The sequence below is a fragment of the Dendrobates tinctorius genome, unplaced genomic scaffold, assembly GCF_039654945.1.
Source record: "Dendrobates tinctorius isolate UK_male_01 unplaced genomic scaffold, ASM3965494v1 ptg000115l, whole genome shotgun sequence".
NCBI lineage: Eukaryota > Metazoa > Chordata > Amphibia > Anura > Dendrobatidae > Dendrobates > Dendrobates tinctorius.
The window spans coordinates 290,460-309,128 of NW_027361783.1; the positions used below are offsets into that span (position 1 = coordinate 290,460).

Consider the following 18,669-nt stretch of genomic DNA (forward strand, 5'->3'; position numbering starts at 1 on the left):
TCATGATATACATAACAGAAATACAGCTTAGGACAATGATTCGTTGCAGTAGTCATGTGAATAGATGTTAGGAAAGTAAGCAGAGACTGACGGGATCCACGGATAGGTAGCGATGGAGCTGCAGGGGATTAAACAGCCACTTAAGTGACTAGCATATTGTTTAAGATGTATTATTACAGAGGAACTCCAAGCAAAAATTGTAGTGCTAAATCTCTTATCAATATGTATGCAGCGAAGTATGATGTGTTTAAATACTTACTGAAATCAAGTCTGCTTCTGAGCCATGTGACCACAATTCAGATTAGCTTGTTCACAGAGCATATTAAGTATCGGCCGGAAGACACTTCTCAGTCTAAGTCAATGAGAAGTGCGCAGGTGTCGGAGCTCTTTGAACTTTTCTGGCACCTGCACACTGCAGTACTTTGCTCTGCCCTCAACAGGGCAGAGAAGTACCCCTGCGCAGGAGCGCAATGCCGGGGAGCATGAGTGGATGATGCAGGGTTGCGTCATCCACAGACGCAAGCAGGAGGGCAGGGATCATAAGATAGGAGGTGCCGGACCAAGACCAGCGATACCCCTCGGACCGGACCGCCCCGCAGGTGAGTATAATAAAACTTATTTTTCAGTTCTTCCCGGTCGGGTTGGAGGCTTATATACAGCATTATAGAATGCTGTTTATACAGTGGGTACGGAAAGTATTCAGACCCCTTTAAATTTTTCACTCTTTGTTTCATTTCAGCCATTTGGTAAATTCAAAAAAGTTCTTTTTTTCTCATTAATGTACACTCTGCACCTCATCTTGACTGAAAAAAACAGAATTGTAGACATTTTTGCAAATTTATTAAAAAAGAAAACATGAAATATCACATGGTCATAAGTATTCAGACCCTTTGCTCAGACACTCATATTTAAGTCACATGCTGTCCATTTACTTGTGATCCTCCTTGAGATGGTTATACTCCTTTATTTGAGTCTAGCTGTGTTTAATTAAACTGATAGGACTTGTTTTGCAAAGGCACAAACCTGTCTATATAAGACCTCACAGCTCACAGTGCATGTCAGAACAAATGAGAATCATGAAGTCAAAGAAACTGGCCAAGGAGCTCAGAGACAGAATTGTGGCAAGGCACACATCTGGCCAAGGTTACAAAAGAATTTCTGCACTATTCAAGGTTCCTAAGAGCACAGTGGCCTCCATAATCCTTAAACGGAAGTTTGGACCACCAGAAGTCTTCCTAGACCTGGCCGTCCAGCCAAACTGAGCAATTGTGGGAGAAGAGCCTTGGTGACAGGTAAAGAAGAACCCCAAGATCACTGTGGCTGAGCTCTACAGATGCAGTAGGGAGATGGGAGAAAGTTCCACAAAGTCAACTATCACTGCAGCCCTCCACCAGTCGGGCCTTTATGGCAGAGTGGCCCGACGGAAGCCTCTCCTCAGTGCCAGACATATGAAAGGCCACATAAAGTTTGGTAAAAAACACATGAAGGACTCCCTGACTACGAGAAATAAGATTCTCTGATCTGATGAGACGAAAATAGACCTTTTTCGTGAAAATTCTAAGCGGTATGTGTAGAGAAAACCAGGCACCGCTCATCACCTGCCCAATACAAAAAAACATGGTGGTGGCAGCATCATGCTATGGGGGTGTTTTACAGCTGCAGGGACAGAACGAATGGTTGCAATTGAAGGAAACATGAATGCAGCCAAGTACAGAGATATCCTGGATGAAAACCTCTTCCAGAGTGCTCTGGACCTCAGAATTCCAACAAGACAATGACCCTAAGCACACAGCTAAAGTAACAAAAGGAGTGGTATCAGGACAACTCTGTGACCATTCTTGACTCGCCCAGCCAGAGCCCTGACCTAAACCCAATTGATCATCTCGGGAGAGACCTGAAAGTGGCTGTCCACCAATGTTCACCATCCAACCTAACGGAACTGGAGAGGATCTGCAAGGAAGAATGGCAGAGGATCCCCAAATCCAGGTGTGAAAAACTTGTTGCATCATTCCCAGGACGACTCATGGCTGTACTAGCTCAAAAAGGTGCTTCTACTCAATATTGAGCAAAGGGTCTGAATACTTATGACCATGTAATATTTCCGTTTTTTTCTTTTTTAATAAATTTGCAAAAATTTCTATTTCTATTTTTTTCATTCAAGTTGTGGTGCAGAGTACACATTAATGAGAAAAAAATGAACTTTTTTGAATATACCAAATGGCTGCAATGAAACAAAGAGTGAAAAATGTAAAGGGGTCTGAATACTTTCCATACCCACTGTAAGCCTTGAAAGGAGATGGCCGTATCTTATATTGGCCAAAACTGCTGACATGTTCACTTTAAATAGGATTTCGTGGGTTCTGCAGATGTGTGATCTGTTTAGTCTATAATTCTATAAATTCCATAAAGTCTATAATATATATATATATATTTAGTCTATGGCAGGGGTCCCCAACCGCCGGTCCGCGGCCCAGCACTGGGCCGCTGCAGTGCCCTTGCCGGTCCGCGGACACAAGGGGAGCCAGGGGCGGTCAGTGGCGTAGCGGGGGCTGGGGCGGCGTGTGTAGCGGCGGCAGGGAGCGATCCAAGCAGCTCCACTGCCTGCAAGAGGGAATAGCAGGAGCGGAGCTGCAAGGACCCGTCCACTGCGTCCAGCTTCCTGCCCGCCGCCCGCGCTTCCTGTCTCTGACACAGAGAGGAGCGCGGCCGCTGCTGTGTCAGAGCGAGGAAGCGCGGGCGGCGGGCAGGTGAGAGGAGAGAGGTGGTGTCTGTGTGTGTGTACGTATGTGTGTGTGTGTGTATGTGTGTGTGTGTGTGTGTGTGTGTGTATATGTGTGTGTGTGTGTGTGTATGTATGTGTGTGTTGGTCTGTGTTTGTGTAGCCTGGCCCTGGAGGAGATGGGGACATGAGGAGAAGGCCATGAGGGAAGTGATGGAGAGACAGCAGTGATGGGGTGAAGGCAATGATGGGGAGAGGGGAGTGATGGGGTGAAGGCAATGATGGGGAGAGGGGAGTGATGGGCTGAAGGCAATGATGGGGAGAAGGGAGTGATGGGGTGAAGGCAATGATGGGGAGAAGGGAGTGATGGGGTGAAGGTAATGATGGGGAGAGGGGAGTGATGGGGTGAAGGCAATGATGGGGAGAAGGGGGTGATGGAGCACTCATTCAAAACCTATGGTGAGTTGAGTCACATTATAAATGTTATTTAATTATAAGTATGCACTGCTACACTACAACTGTGTCCATAGCCCCGCCCCCTTATGACCAAAGCCCCACCCCTGCCACACCTCCATCCCCGCCCTGCCGGGCCATGGAAGAATGGTCTTGCTTGAAACCGGTCCCTGGTGCAAAAAAGGTTGGGGACCACTGGTCTATGGTAATAATCTAATAAATAATACTTAATATACTTACTTCACGTGACGCACCCACTGGGACGCCCCCTGACGAAGCTTGGGTGAAATGCGTGTTGGGGCTGGGGAACCACACTATAAACTACCCTATTTGGGTGCATCACTTGATGTATTTTGCCTGATCTATAGTCCTTTTTTCCTTAGTATATAAAATCCGATTTGTTAAAATTAAGAGTTTTGGCCGACACGTAGCTGTCTGTGTACTTTGTACAACTTCTACATATTATTTATGTATAGTTGTGACCCATATTTTGGATACTCTGCATTTGAGTCTTTATTTACCTTGTATTGTTCTAATATTTTCAATAAATTGTATATTTTATGAGTTTTGCAAAAAACTTTTGTTGCTTTTTGTTGGTATTTACTATATTATAGTGCATCTCTGGATGTAGTCTTTACCCATGCTCACTATTTTTGTTGGTATTAACTTTGCTTTCATGTCTAGTAAAAGACCCTTCATTAAATCTATACTTTGTTCAAAAAGATCAGACTATATAAACATATGATTTTTTTCGTGTGCAGTGTTGAAGCAGCAAAAAATTCTCTGAGAGTGATTTCATATGTGGCATTTTTGCAAAAATACTGTTTTTCTTGCATTTATTCTGACATATTTCCCTTGCTTGCTTTTTGTGGCCAAAGGCTCTTTGGCTAGATGTTTGCTGTGAGTGCATCTATGGACATTTTGCCCGTTGGATTCTGCTCCTTTCTAAGAAACTTGTTTGTAAGTAAAAAAAGAAAAAAAAAAAGCTATAGAGAATTCTTGGGAAAACACTCTAACATCATAGTGTTTTTTCAAGCAAAGATTGCAAAGAAAGCTTTTTTTATTCTTTACATTATACATATGTTTATCCTATGATTATTTCATTTTTTAACAGCACGAGTCCATGTTACCTTATTAGATTTGAGGGTCACCATAAAAGCAAAACTGCTTAAGATTGGACTTTGTGGTGTAATGTAATAGACTGATCCTTTCATTATTTTCTACAGTACGTAGGATGAACCAGCAAGTAAGAAAAGTATGGTATTGCTTGGACCCCAGGCTGCAATAAAAAGTGCAAGAATTACTTCGTTTTGTAGGCTTGTAGTGTAATTTCCTCCATCAAACCATTTAAAATAATGACATATTGAATAAATGCAAGCAGCGGTCTTCAGTCCGACATTTCTTAGTTTGGTCTTACTGCTTATCTCTAAAAAAGGATTAAAATGAAATTTGTCGAAATCAGTAAAACAGCCACAAATGTTGCCAGCATATTCCACAATGTGAAAATCTTCATTTTAATATCTTTTATTACATTTCAAAAAGTTAAATTAGTTTACGTTTCTTCGATAATAAAGTAAACACTATTATATCTAAAATTATGATTAATAAGGAAAAGCATCTAATACCGTTTTTTCACGTGGCATAAATAATTTTGGCTCCATACATCCTTGACCCTGCGACCAAAGCAAACCCCTTTACACAATTCTCTGTTGTCTCAAACCAGCTAGCCAATAGACCAGTTTGGTGGGCAGAATTTAGAATGTGGCAGCTAAGACCAGCCGTGGATGGGGCCCTGTGCCATATCTGATATTGGCATACTCCATAAGGCCATGTGCACACGATGCAGATATCCAGCGGATTTTTCCGCACAGAAACGTTGCATATCCGCATTGTGATGTACAGTAGCATGTTAGTCAATTAAAAAAAAAAAATGCTGTGCAGACGCTGCAGATTTTTCCGCCCGTTTTTTTTGTGGTTCAAAATATGCAGCATGTCACTTCTTTTGTGCGGTTTTCCATTCTCCAAATCCGCAGGGGAAAACCGCACAAAAACTGCAAGAAAACCGCAAGAAAACAGGAAGAAATCCGCAGGAAAAATGCAGATCATTTGACCTCTAGTGTGCGACTACAGATCCGATGTAAAAAAATATATATATCTTTATTAGGACAGGTATACAGAACTAGACAAAGATAGTGCTCATTAATACATTGGGAACAACCCACGCAACATGGGAAACATAGCAGACCTCCCTGAAAAACTCAAATGATATAATCCAAGTAGACACCAATGTCTCCTAAATTAATAAATGCACGGTATTATCACCATATCAATTTATTATATGACCAATCTTGTATATCACTCTATTAATAAACCAACCCTGATAGTAAATCACACAGATATACATCACTAATAAATATGTGTGAATGAATAAATATACATAGGGCACTACATTTAGAACATTGTACGGCCTTATATTATATATCTAGCAATTACCATCAAAGGACAATTCTAATAATACACAGGAGGTGTCACCGTCACCGTACCTCACCAAATTGGCTACACTATTAAATCTGGCCATTGCCGGTCTAAATCTTGCCTCATTATAACCGCTGTTTCTATATGGGAAACCCTATCTGGCCCAGAGGAGTAATAAAATGACAAAACATCATGGTGGTAACGTCTCACCAAAAAGAGGACATTGAATAGAAAAGTCCCAAGGAGTCCCTCATCATATGGCCGCTGTTTCAATATGGAGACCCTGTCTGGCCTTAAGGCACAATGATAAAAATCATGGCGGTAAATCTTACCAAAAGGGCGGTAATAGAGGAGTCACAGGGGGGTCTGTATGTCTGCCCCGACGCGCATTTCAGATGCTCGTCCTTCGCCAGGGGGCCATTTTGGTGAGGTACGGTGACGGTGACACCTCCTGTGTATTATTAGAATTGTCCTTTGATGGTAATTGCTAGATATATAATATAAGGCCGTACAATGTTCTAAATGTAGTGCCCTATGTATATTTATTCATTCACACATATTTATTGGTGATGTATATCTGTGTGATTTACTATCAGGGTTGGTTTATTAATAGAGTGATATACAAGATTCGTCATATAAGAAATTGATATGGTGATAATACCGTGCATTTATTAATTTAGGAGACATTGGTGTCTACTTGGATTATATCATTTGAGTTTTTCAGGGAGGTCTGCTATGTTTCCCATGTTGCGTGGGTTGTTCCCAATGTATTAATGAGCACTGTCTTTGTCTAGTTCTGTATACCTGTCCTAATAAAGATATATATATTTTTTTACATCGGATCTGTAGTCGCACACTAGTGGTTTTTCCACCCCTATTTCATTTGTCCCCGGCGATTGATCTATATTTAGGTCTTACACAACAGAGGAGGCAGCTAGGTGTAATTTATTATGCCAGGAATATGTCCTCCTAGTCTGATTGTGTTTATGAGTATTTCTTTTCAGGTCATTTGACCTGCGGATTTCTTCAATTCTGCGCGGAAAAATCCGCAGGGCTAAAAAGTACGTCTGCACTTAGCCTAAGTGTGCTGTCGTATAATGTACAAATATAAGCATAGCATAAAGTGTCGGAATAACAGCGTCACACAGTAAGGTGTCTAAATAACAGTGCCATATGTTGGCTAAATACACTTACTATATTATAACCATACTGTACAGTGCATAAGCAACAGCGCCACAATATCTAAGTAAATACCAACATACAGTACTCAAATAATACCAACATACAGAGACCAAATAACAATTCTGTATTACCTAATGACAGTGTGTTACAATGTCCAGATTATATTGCTATTGCAAAATGACAATAGCTACATTCCCTTTAGCGGGTACAAATTGTCACAAGTCCAACTACACAGGACGCACAATCCTAAGGTCGACCCACCACCTTTCTTATCACATCTCCTAAAAAGTTAAGGTGGAGTTCTCACACAGTCGAAATGGTTACGGTTCATGTCCTATACTCCTGCTTCCGCAATTCCTAATATATAGATATAATTGATACCATAATACTAGGCAGTATAGTGCTAAAAACTGTATTCAGTGTGCAAAAAATAAAAAAAAAACTGAATACTGAACATTAGGAAATAACTGTAATAGCTTGATTGATTACAATAGGTAAAACCTATGATATGATATTAGATATGTCATACTATCCCATCAGTTTAAAAAAAAAATTCTCACTGTGATACCGACCTAAAAAGTTCCTAGAAGCCATGTAATATCTGATGTGCAATCAGTGTTTTTCGTTATGCAAAATTGTTAAAACTGCTTCAATCCATGTATTATAAATTGTTCCTAGGAGGACTTGCTGCCATGTTAAATGCCCTCCAGAATAATATTAGGTGATTTTTGTTCTGCATACTCCATGAGTACATGCAACGTGCCACAGGCGCAGTCAGCGTTCTCCTTCTGGTGAGGCTGCAGCACAATTACAGCATTAGATTAGCCCATCATTTCTGCAGGTTCAGTGACCAGCTTGGAGCCGTCCCATGAAGTCTTATACTGTTCAGGAACAGGAAATTCTTTCTGCATAGACAAAACCAACAAAGGAGATTATATAAACCCAGGGATATAACAGGAAGAATGTGAGTGAAACTGTATGAATGACTTGATCTTTACAAGCCGGGATTATGAGCCTTTGCCTATGACATCTCCCAGGAAGTTGTTATTGTAGGGCACAGCTATATATCACACTGGGTTCACACACAGTACAGCCATCACAGGCACACGGTAAGAGATGTCGGGTCTTTCTTTTTTATTTATTTTTTCATTATGTAATAAGTACTAAAGTTTTAGCAATGCAATAATATGCAAATTTCTGAAGAGGCAATTTGCATATTTAATTTCCCAGAGGAGCATGCATGGCATGTAAGTCTCCACACTCTGATATGCTAGGCCTGGCTTGTCTCTCTTCACAAGGATAAACGTTACCTCATTAATGAAATAATAAAACATTTTAAGTGTGAAGTTTTAAACATTAGAAAACTGCAGCATATCAATATTATAGGGTAAAAATATAGCTTCTACACAAAATTCGCCCATTAGTAGTTATCAAAGTAACAAGGTGAAATACTCTTTTATAGTATAGAAAATGCTCAAAAAGAACAGTTGGATGAATGAAAAAATCACACATCAAATAATAATAAAATATGCTTTATTTTATTGAAATATGATTAAAATTAAAAAGGTCAGCTGGAGGCGTTACAAAACAAGGAGGAATACGGAGTCTGACAAAATCCAAAATGAAGTGTCACTGCTAAGCCAATACCACAGCAACTCATAAATCATCCAGCAGTCACAATACAACCATGATCAATAAATATGGTGTTGAAATTAAAGAAAATGGTATAGAAGTTAACAAAACAGTCATTGTCAAAAAGCACAGCAATCTAGGTATCAAAAAGTACATGTATCATACATAGTGATCCAAATCAGTACGAGCATGAAAAAAAGTATTATTATAAGTTCTAGAAAGTGAGGCTGGGTTCTGATAGCGTTTGCCACTCAGTTCAGTGGTATAATTCGGGCACATGCGCTGACCAGGCCATTGACTATAATACATCTTGCTGCTGCCTCCAATAAGCATATATGACTGAAAATGATGCACGACAGAGCACTACATCAGCCTAAAAAAATGTTACATTTTTACTGAAGTAGTGTCAAAGTTTGGATCATTAGTGAAGTCTAGTAAATTTAGATCTATCCTCTTTTTCTTTAAATTGACTTTAGATCATTATCAGGCTTCGACTGGCACACAGGAGAACAGAAGACTCCTCCGGTGGGCCCCTGTGCAGGAGTCGGCCACCACACTCTTATATGAGCAGTACTTGGCACAATATACTTGAATCACAGACACAGCATCTTATTCATTTAACATGCATGTAGTTGAAAAGTGGGCCCTGGATTTGGCTACTGGCGGGCCCTTGGCACCCGAGTCCTATAAGGTTTATTACATAAAACAAACAAAATGAAAAAGTTCATACAGAAATGACTTTTTGACTTACGTAATCACCATTGTGCGGGACGAGTATATTCATCTCTGAAGATTTGGCACTCACGATCTCACAGTCTATTGAACTTTCACTAAGGTAAACATGGCAGCCATCTGTCTTGTTAATGGAAATGGTTGGCACTTTGCCCATAACCTGTATAGCAGCAGAAAATATGGAACAATTTTACATAGAGTTTTTAAGAACAGGGTCACTTTAAAAGCAAATATTGTTCACGGGTATCAAAACCCTCAGATGTTTTAAAAATGAAAGAACGTTACGTTAGTAAGATGTGTTGTTCCACTGAGTAGTCACTATAGCCATAAACATTTACTAACTAAGTTCCCCACACCATCAAAATGCATTGCTTCAAAATCATTGCGTCAGTACTTTCATAGCTAACGCTCTGTTACATCTGTTTATTTACAGTGCTCAGCATAAATGAGTACACCCCCTTTGAAAAGTAAGATTTTAATCAATATCTCACTGAACACAAGAACAATTTCCAAAATTATGACAAGATTCAGTTTCTTAAAACATTTTTAACCCATACCATGAAACCAAGGTTAATATAATTATCACAACAATCATCTTCAGTTTTACTCAAATTAGCTGAGGCAAAAATTAATACACTCCATATCAAGAACTACTACATCAAGTATTTTCTATGACCTCCATGATTTTTTATGACAGCACCAAGTTTTCTAGGCAAATAATGGACAAGTTAGCCACATATTGCAACATCTATCTTTTCCATTGTTTTAGAGCCTGGATGACAGATGGAGAGTGATACTCAATTTGTCTCTTCAGAATTCCCTATAGAGGCGAGACCTATCACTCAAGGGGAGCAGGCAGGGAGAAGCTACCGGGACCCGCGTTTTCAACTAGTTAACTGTGTGGCTTGGAACCTTTCTGCTATTAAAGTACGTTTTTCTCATAAGCACCACAGCATTTCATAATCAATCGTACCTGGATGAGATCATATAGCCAGTGCCGGATACATGCTGCATGTGGATCGAACAGCATTTATCAGCTGTCAGGTTCCATTAAGCTTTTTAAGAATGAATGTCTCAATACATTGAGTCAATTCTTATAGCAGGGAGGGTTACAAATGTTACTGAGTAGGTGTACTTAATTACTTGCAAAGATATAGGTTCTTTGAGGCAACCACTAAAAATTGCATTATATAGTGGTATTCTAGTGAGTTGGTCTTCTCAAAGAAGCTGGTCAGAAATGCAAATTACAGAAATGAAAATCTGATCTGGATGAGTGGAGTGGTGTTCTCAGGGATGTGATTTAATGGAGAGGTTTCATTGTATATATTTAGTAACCTAGCATATAGTTTTAGGTATATCATAAATAAGATTGGCTCTTGGTACACATTATTTTTATGTTTATGGAAAACCTAAGGAAACAAAACTTGATGCATACAAAAAAGAACTTAAAAGGAATACAGCAAGAAAAGATATAGATTTGCACTAATAAAGTGAAATACTGATTCTCGAAATATTCAGATAATCAAATCTAGTAAAAGCATCAAAAAATGTCTCCAAGAATTTATTAATGAAGTATTTGACGAAAGGTTTACAAAGAAATCACAGAGCACAAAGTAAAACTCAGGACTTGCACCAATTATTCCTCTCTCAAATTTGCAACAATTTTATTTAGTCACTATCCACGTTGGGTCAACAGTTCTGTACTGCTAAATATATTTACAGGTATGCAGGTATGCAAAATTTGGGTTTATGAAAATTGTTTCAAATCCAATGACTGACTCATGTTTTTTTATACCTTGATTTAAAAAAACACTTAATTTTTAACCATCACGTATAGATTTTTCACAAAACGCGCGTGAAATCACGTACAAGTGAGATGATCAAGAAATTTCTTTATTGCAGCTAAAAATGTACACAATATTATATATAAAAATGTATTTATCATTTATTTTGCAACTTTATTGGAAATGTATTTTTTTCCTTGTCTCTTCAAATCTTTTCTTGATACCTTTTCTATTACAGAAGGCCTGTGGATCTTCTCTGTGAAGCATCCAGGAGTAGTCCCCCATCATGTTCACGTTCCAGCTACCTTGGTATTGTTGTTCCAGCTCATTGATAACCTGATGAAATCTTTCTCCTGGCTCTTTGCTAACAGCACCTTGGTTTTCAGGAAAGTAGTCCAACTGGGAATGTAAGAAATGTAACTTCAATATCATTAGACATCCCAATTTCTTGAAATGTTTCAGCATTTTCTCCACAATGGACATAAATTTTGGATCTTTGTTGTTACCAAGAAATTTTGTCATGACTTCTTTAAAAGAATCCCAAGCCCTTTTCTCACCAGCTTTCATTTTTGTTTCGAACACGTCGTCCTTCATGAGTTTCCGAATATCCGGACCCACAAAAATACCTTCCTCCAGTTTTGCTTCGGACAGTGCCTGAAACTTGGTACACAGGTACTTAAAAGGATTTCCTACTTTCGGTAGAGCTTTTCCCAACTGCTTCATCACTCCAAGCTTAATGTGGAGCGATGGCAGGAGAACTTTAGTGGAATCAACTAATCTTTCCGCAACTATGTTCTTGAGTCCAGGCTGCAAAAATGTTCTCGTTGGCCAACTTTTTTGGCTACAGTTATGAGTCCTATCCCAGCTGTCCCATCCACACAAAGAGCATAGGTACCTTGTGGATCCTCCTTGCTGCCCAAGGAGCAAATAGAGAATGTCTAAATTCTCATAGCTTTCCTTCAAGTTCATAGAATGCCCTACAGACTTTGAAGCATACTTACTGCCATTGTGCAGTACCACAGCTTTCAGACTTTTTTGGATGAATCAATAGAGTGTTCTCTCACATTGTACTGAATGTTAAATTTCTCCATCAGTCCAGGAAGATCAGTGTTACACTAAAGCACCATCTTGAAATAAGCATGGAAGGAATTCCTTTTCTCTGCTTCTGTACAATTATAAGCAGGTACTAGAAGCTAACAGGTTCCTTTCCTTTAGTCTAGAGCCTAAAAGTTCTGCAGTATGTTTAGGAAGGTCCAAGTCACTCATTGTGATTAGTGTGAAAGTCTTCGTCAGAATCCGGTTCTTCATGTTCAGAATTCACGTTGCAGGTACAAAAGTAGCAGCCACCACTATGATTTTGCGGTTCTACCCAGATCACAGGCACATAAAAACGAAAGCCCTTTCTTCCCGTTAGACCACTGTTGTAGTTCTTCTATACAAACAGAACACACTACATGTGAAGCCAACAACTCATCCTGATCACCTAGTTTTACACCAATGTACGCATAATACACTTTTCTAACGGGAAGTCCATAATGTTCCTTTGTTGTTTCTTCACTACAAAACAACCACAAATGTAGCAAAAGCTGTTTGTTGAATTACGCTACCTCCTTGTAGCCTTTTCGTTCACGTTGTTAGAAACAGAAGCTTAATCCACCAGAACCACTAAATACTGAAAGGACTCGTGGTACGCACACCATTGCACTCTTATGAACTATGTCTAAAAGAAAATCTGCCTTTTCCCACCCCTAGCACCTAATGACAATGCAGATATCAGTTCTTATACTACTGAGGTAAAATGAAAGCTGTGCTCTGATCGGTTGCTATGGACACCACCACACTGTTATGAGCTGTGACGAAAAAAAAACACAGTCTTTACTGCCAATAACAACCAATCACAGAGCAGCATTCATTTCTTATACTGCTATGGTAAAATGAAACATATGCTATAACTGGATGCTATGGACACCACTACGCTCTTTGGAAGCTGGGTTAAGAAAATTTTCTCTGCCCACAGCAGCCAATCCCAGCACAGCGTCCATTAGTTTGTAACCAATCTAATTACATCAAAAGGTCACACGAATGGGTCAAAGTATGGTGCAAGGAAAAGCCGATGGAGTCAGCGCTTGTGAAAAAACTGTACGTGATGGAATTTTTTCGATATTTTAAATGAATTCAGCGATCGAAAGTATAGAAAAATCATCTCCTACTTTTGACACAATTTTACCCTTGCATACCTGTGATATTATCTCTATAGAAAAGCACTACATTAGTGGCAATTACACATAGTGAACAAGTGAAGCAGTCCACGCATGGCGATTCTTACCTGTATCTGAACATCTTTAGAATTAATAACTTCGACAATACCCACTACATCATCAAACACCAGGCCAAGTTTTGTGCAGTTGTCTGAAAAACAAGAGAATTAGATTAACTTAATGTTCAACATGTATCCCTAATTTACTACCATTCAGGTGAGCTGACCACTCGAGTATTAAGGTCCATTTACACTATATGATCATCATGAAGGAACATTCCTAGAAATGTCTGTTTCATGATAATGTTTAAGTCTAAACAGATTGTCAAACACCTGTCGAACGAGCAAAATGCTAGTTCATAAGGGGGAATGATCCTTTGTGCACCACTAATGAATAGCATCCTCGGCAGCACAGCACATCATCCTGGGTCTTATACTGCCCAGAACAATAGCAGCCTACGCGTACGGAGCAATGTGTTACGAATCATTGTGCATCTGATGCCAGGTCGGCCTGTGCAAACTGGCTATTAAATAATCGCCGATTGGCAAACTAGCAGTTGATGGACTGGGTCAGCCCCGTGCAAAAGGACCCTTATTCATAGAAATAATGAAATACAGTCAGCAGTTTACAGCCATGCTCACCATAGCCTCCATTACCTATTATTATGGAATTTAATTTCCCTTTAATTTGCAGTGTTGATTTCTTGCACTTGAAAATGTAAGCCACTTGCTTCAGTTCCGTTTCAGAAATCGCTAAGCTGTTTACTCCTTCCTGATACTCCTGAATTTCAAAGATATCACAGATAAAACAGAGCTGAAAAGGCATTCCCTAGTATGTCATTCCTTGAGTTTTGTGTTTTCAAAAGTGGCATGGATTTCACACCATTTATCACTCTTGTACCTCAAGAATGGGAATAAATATATATTTGGCACAAGTTATATTGCCACTTAATGAAGCAAAAGTGAATGGCATCAGTAACATGGACTTGCTTGGATAAATGTTGCAAACCATGTATGTGTGAACTCGTCATCACATATTTGAAGAAACACAGCAGCCATATCTTAGCTTTGTGAGAATGCTAATTCCAAAGATAGAAAATTTTGCTACGATCACAGCAAGATCAAATTGTCAAAAAACAATCTTGCTGTGTTGTTCAGGGGGCGAGAGCTAGTATTAAACTTGGTGGCAGCCATAAAAAAAAACTGTTAACTCCAGCTCCTGTTACTGGCAGCGGTATAAATCTGCTATGACAGTATAATGGAAGTGGAAGCAGTCCAATGCTCTGCCAATCAAGAAGCATTTTTTTAATTTTTGTTAAAATAGTCTGAAAACTCAAACTGTAACCCTCTATTTGTGGCATGGCCCTACACCAGCTGGAGAACCAAAGGTAGATGAACATCAGACTAAACAAAACCAGGATTTTTTTCTGATTGAATGACTGTCTATTGACTATTAAATAACAACGCTGGCTTACCACTCTCCATTTCTTCCCTTCCAGCTCTAGAACAGGAGAATAGAACTGCTGTAGAGTAGATTTACTAGAGGAGGAGCCTGGAACATGACTTTTGGTAGGTGAACGAACTGGTGCCCCCAGCCCACGCAGCTTAGGGTTCTTATGAGTCTTCTGATCATCAGAAACATGTTTTAGCCCTATAGAGTGCAATTGAGAAGAAAATGAAGTTTTCCATTTCAAATTTAAATACTTGAATATCTCAATTCAATATATACTCAGTATAATGTTTCCGGATTTTACGTAATTTCATCTAACACAAGGTAGAAGTCTCAGCACTTGATTGTCTAAATTGCAAATATTAATGCTAAGTACAGTGTAAACCTAAGCCCACCATACATAGTAGATGACTGTCAACTTGATGATAGTTTGGTCAATCGTTTAGCTACCAGCTATTTTGATGGCTCTCCCATATGTAGGCAGGAGAAAGAAGTATTATACTCCCCAGTCATTTATCTTAAATATGACAGCAGGCAGCTAATTTATCCTGGTCCACAAATCCACATGGAATGCAAAAAATAAACCAGCAGCACCAAACATGCAACGTTTCAACCACAATGGTCTTTATCAAGCATATTATGCAGTATAGACTGTTGTGGATGAAACGTTGCATGTCTAGTGAATAAAAATACCTTGGATGAAGCTGGAGTGCTGCAGCTTTATTCATTTTTTTCTCCCTTAAATAGCAGCCCTGGTTTGGTCAATTGTATTCTATGACAGACCTATTTCTGGCAGAACAAAGCAATCGGCAGTCCGAAATTGGACATTCCTGGTTGACACAACTGCTAACGATCAGTTCCCAAGGGTCCTATACACATTAGACTGATGGTCATCCTGTCGATATTGGTAAGCTTAGCTGATGTTAGTCTAATGTGTATGGAGACCATTAGACTGGACAATCTGATAATGTGCCAAATGTATCAATGTGGCTCATGCTGGAGGCTAAACACAACCTATTGATTTACTTATTTTGTGCCAAAATTTGGGAGATTTGTTTTATGTATATGGACACATTTAAGCTTTGCTTCTTTCCCACCAAGTGACTTCCCTTCTCAGTCCCTTTCCTTGGCAAAATTTTTTTCGAAATGTGTCTAAAACACATATCTCATATTATACTTCTTGCTGAATCCATTTTTGGATTTGACTCATAAACTGCAAGAAAACTGAAGTAGCATGTTTACAAAAAATGCTGTCTGTGAAACTACCCTAAGCTAATGCATTTACATTCAAAGTAGACAATGAACTCTCCAAATGATATAAATATACTTCTATTATATGGCCTAACCTCTTGTAATTTCTTCTCCTTGGTTGAGTTGGGCAAACAGTGCAGATCGGTCTTGGGATGCATCATCTTTGGGTTTACTGTTGAAAATATCAAAACTGGGAGGAGGACCAGGAGGTGGAGGAGGTCCTGGGGGTGGAGGTGGTGGTGGAGGATGACTTGGTCCAGATGTTGCTTCCTTATGCTGAGGTCCATCTTTTGAAAATAACTAAAGAGATAAATAAAATATATGGACTAAATTCCTGCAATATCAAATGCATATCTAAAACACTGCACATATATAAAGGTTCCACAGAAAGCCACCATGGGTACTAAAGAGTGCTCAAACCATCCTATTTATTATATATAATTACCCACTAATTCACAGTTATCTGCTATCACTATACATGGAAGTTCCCTCCAAGCCACTTATATAAAATATATTATTCATGAATGGTAATGATCCTTTTAATAACAATACTGTAGGGAAGTATTTAGAGATTGTCAGATTGAGCCGCTGCCAATTGACTTTGTTGAGTCAAATTTTCTTAATTTCGCTTGTCTCAATTCGTGCAGTTTGTGAGAATCAACAAAAAAAAATTCCAGTGCATTTCACATACTGCTGAAGATTCCAATAGCTAGAAAGTAGGTTAATGACATCAGGCACATCTGTGCGGGCTTCCCCATAATGCATTTCAGCCAATCATGGAGGGGATGATCACAGGGTCTATAAAAGATGAGCACAGGAAAAGCAGAAGACAGTTTAGGATCTTACAGCCACAGCCTAGGTACAGGAGGTCAGAACACACAGATCATTATTACAGATAGGGGATGTAAAGGCCTATGTCTGAATGTGGTGGATTACTGCAGCACTGAAAAACATTGAAATCAGGAGTAGTATTCACATTCTGAATAATAATCCAAAGTTTCGAGCAAGAGGGAGGTGCTGGATCTGCAGAGCCAGTGTGACTGAATTGGCTGAACTGCGGTACAGTGCAGTACAGCACCATAAGGCTAGTTTCACATTTGCGCCTATGTACGCATCATGTCATCCGCAACCGCATGCAAAAAAGCATGCTAACAGAGTTTTTTCATCCGCATCAGCGTACGCATGACGGCGAAAAACGCAGCGTTTGCATGCGTTTTTGCATGCGTTTTTGCTTTTTATACACATGCGTTTGATAGAAAAACGCTTTTCCAGGAGAATTTCCTTGACACAAGCCACGCCCAATTGGCGTGTCTCATGGGATTTCTGTATATAGACCCTTGTACAGATGAAATCCTCATCTTTTGCTGCTGTATCCAGCGTCAAGGATCTTCGCATGGAGAATTTCTATCGGAATCTGGATTTGAATGTCAACTTGTTTCTTGTCTTTGCATTTGCTTGTGAGCAAGAAAGGAAAAGAGAAATACGGATAAGACATCGTCGACACTTTTGGCAATACCCCATTGTTGAATTCCGAGAGAGCCGTGGAGCCTACCACTCCTTATTCAGTGAGCTCCGTTCAAAGCCGGATAAATATTTTGAGTACATGAGGATGTCTCAAGAGAGCTTCAAGGATTTGCTGCTTCGTGTTCAAGGAGCCATCAGCAGGCAGGACACACAGCTAAATAGAGCAATTCCTGCTGAGGAACGTCTGCTGGTGACACTAAGGTACATAATATTTCAAAAGAAACGCCTGTCATAAATATTATTGTTCTGCCATGTAGTTAATTTTTTTTCTTTGTTCTGTTCAGGAAAACACTGTTCAGAAATTTTATTATTCTAAGCCATGTACTTAATGTTTTTTTCCTTTCTCTGTTCAGCAGATTACTGGCTACTGGAGAGAGCTTAACATCGCTCCATTTCCAATTCCGGATTGGAATTTCAACACTTTCTGGGATTGTTGCAGACACCTGCGCTGCTTTGTGGGACATTCTGTGTGAGGAATTTATCCCCCTACCCACCCCTGAAATCTGGCAGGAAAGTGCCGAAAAATTCTGGGAAATTTGTAATTTCCCAAACTGTTTGAGAGCTGTGGACAGAAAACATATTAGAATTACCAAACCGGCTGGAACTGGATCCGAGTACTTTAATTCTAAAAAATATTTTTCTATAGTGCTCATGGCGATTGCAGCTGCGGACTGTAGATTTGTCGCCGTGGACATTGGATCCTTCGGACGAGGTAATGACTCGCAGACATTTAAAAACTCGGACATGGGCCGACGCTTGTATGAGAACAATTTCAATTTCCCATTGCCACAACCTCTTCCCAACAGTGAATGCCATTTGTTGTGGTTGGAGATGAGGCCTTTCAGATGTGTGCAAACCTCCTTAAACCATATTCCAGTCGGAACTTGAACCACACAAAAAGAATTTTTAACTACCGACAAGGGCACGAGGAACTGTTGAATGCGCCTTTGTTTTGCTGGTATCGAAATGGCGCATTTTGGGAGCAGCCTTTAATCTCAAAATTGATACAATCAATGAGGTTGTCAAAGTGTGTGTCGTTCTGCACAACTACATCATGGCTGAAGAGCGACCCAACATAGAACTTGATGAACCTTCTTCTAACCCATTGCCAGATTACCATCATCACCCTCTGAGGACAAGGGAAGTTGCCCAAATGAGGGATACATTTGCTGACAACTTTGTTTCTGATATTGGACATGTGGCATGGCAA

At 39.6% G+C, this 18,669-nt stretch overlaps 1 protein-coding gene across 1 annotated transcript in view; it reads right to left on the reverse strand.

The window, feature by feature from the left end:
* Window positions 1–6,448: 6,448 nt before the first annotated feature.
* CAP2 (cyclase associated actin cytoskeleton regulatory protein 2) overlaps window positions 6,449–18,669 on the reverse strand; it is a 203,835-nt gene continuing 191,614 nt past the window's right edge. Inside the window, exons 8-13 of the mRNA XM_073589936.1 lie at window positions 16,031–16,235; window positions 14,710–14,885; window positions 13,892–14,015; window positions 13,304–13,386; window positions 9,213–9,353; window positions 6,449–7,734 (exon numbers count right to left, since the gene is read on the reverse strand). Of these exons, the coding sequence (XP_073446037.1) occupies window positions 7,651–7,734; window positions 9,213–9,353; window positions 13,304–13,386; window positions 13,892–14,015; window positions 14,710–14,885; window positions 16,031–16,235 (813 nt within the window). The 3' untranslated portion in view covers window positions 6,449–7,650. The remainder of the gene's footprint in view (window positions 7,735–9,212; window positions 9,354–13,303; window positions 13,387–13,891; window positions 14,016–14,709; window positions 14,886–16,030; window positions 16,236–18,669) is intronic.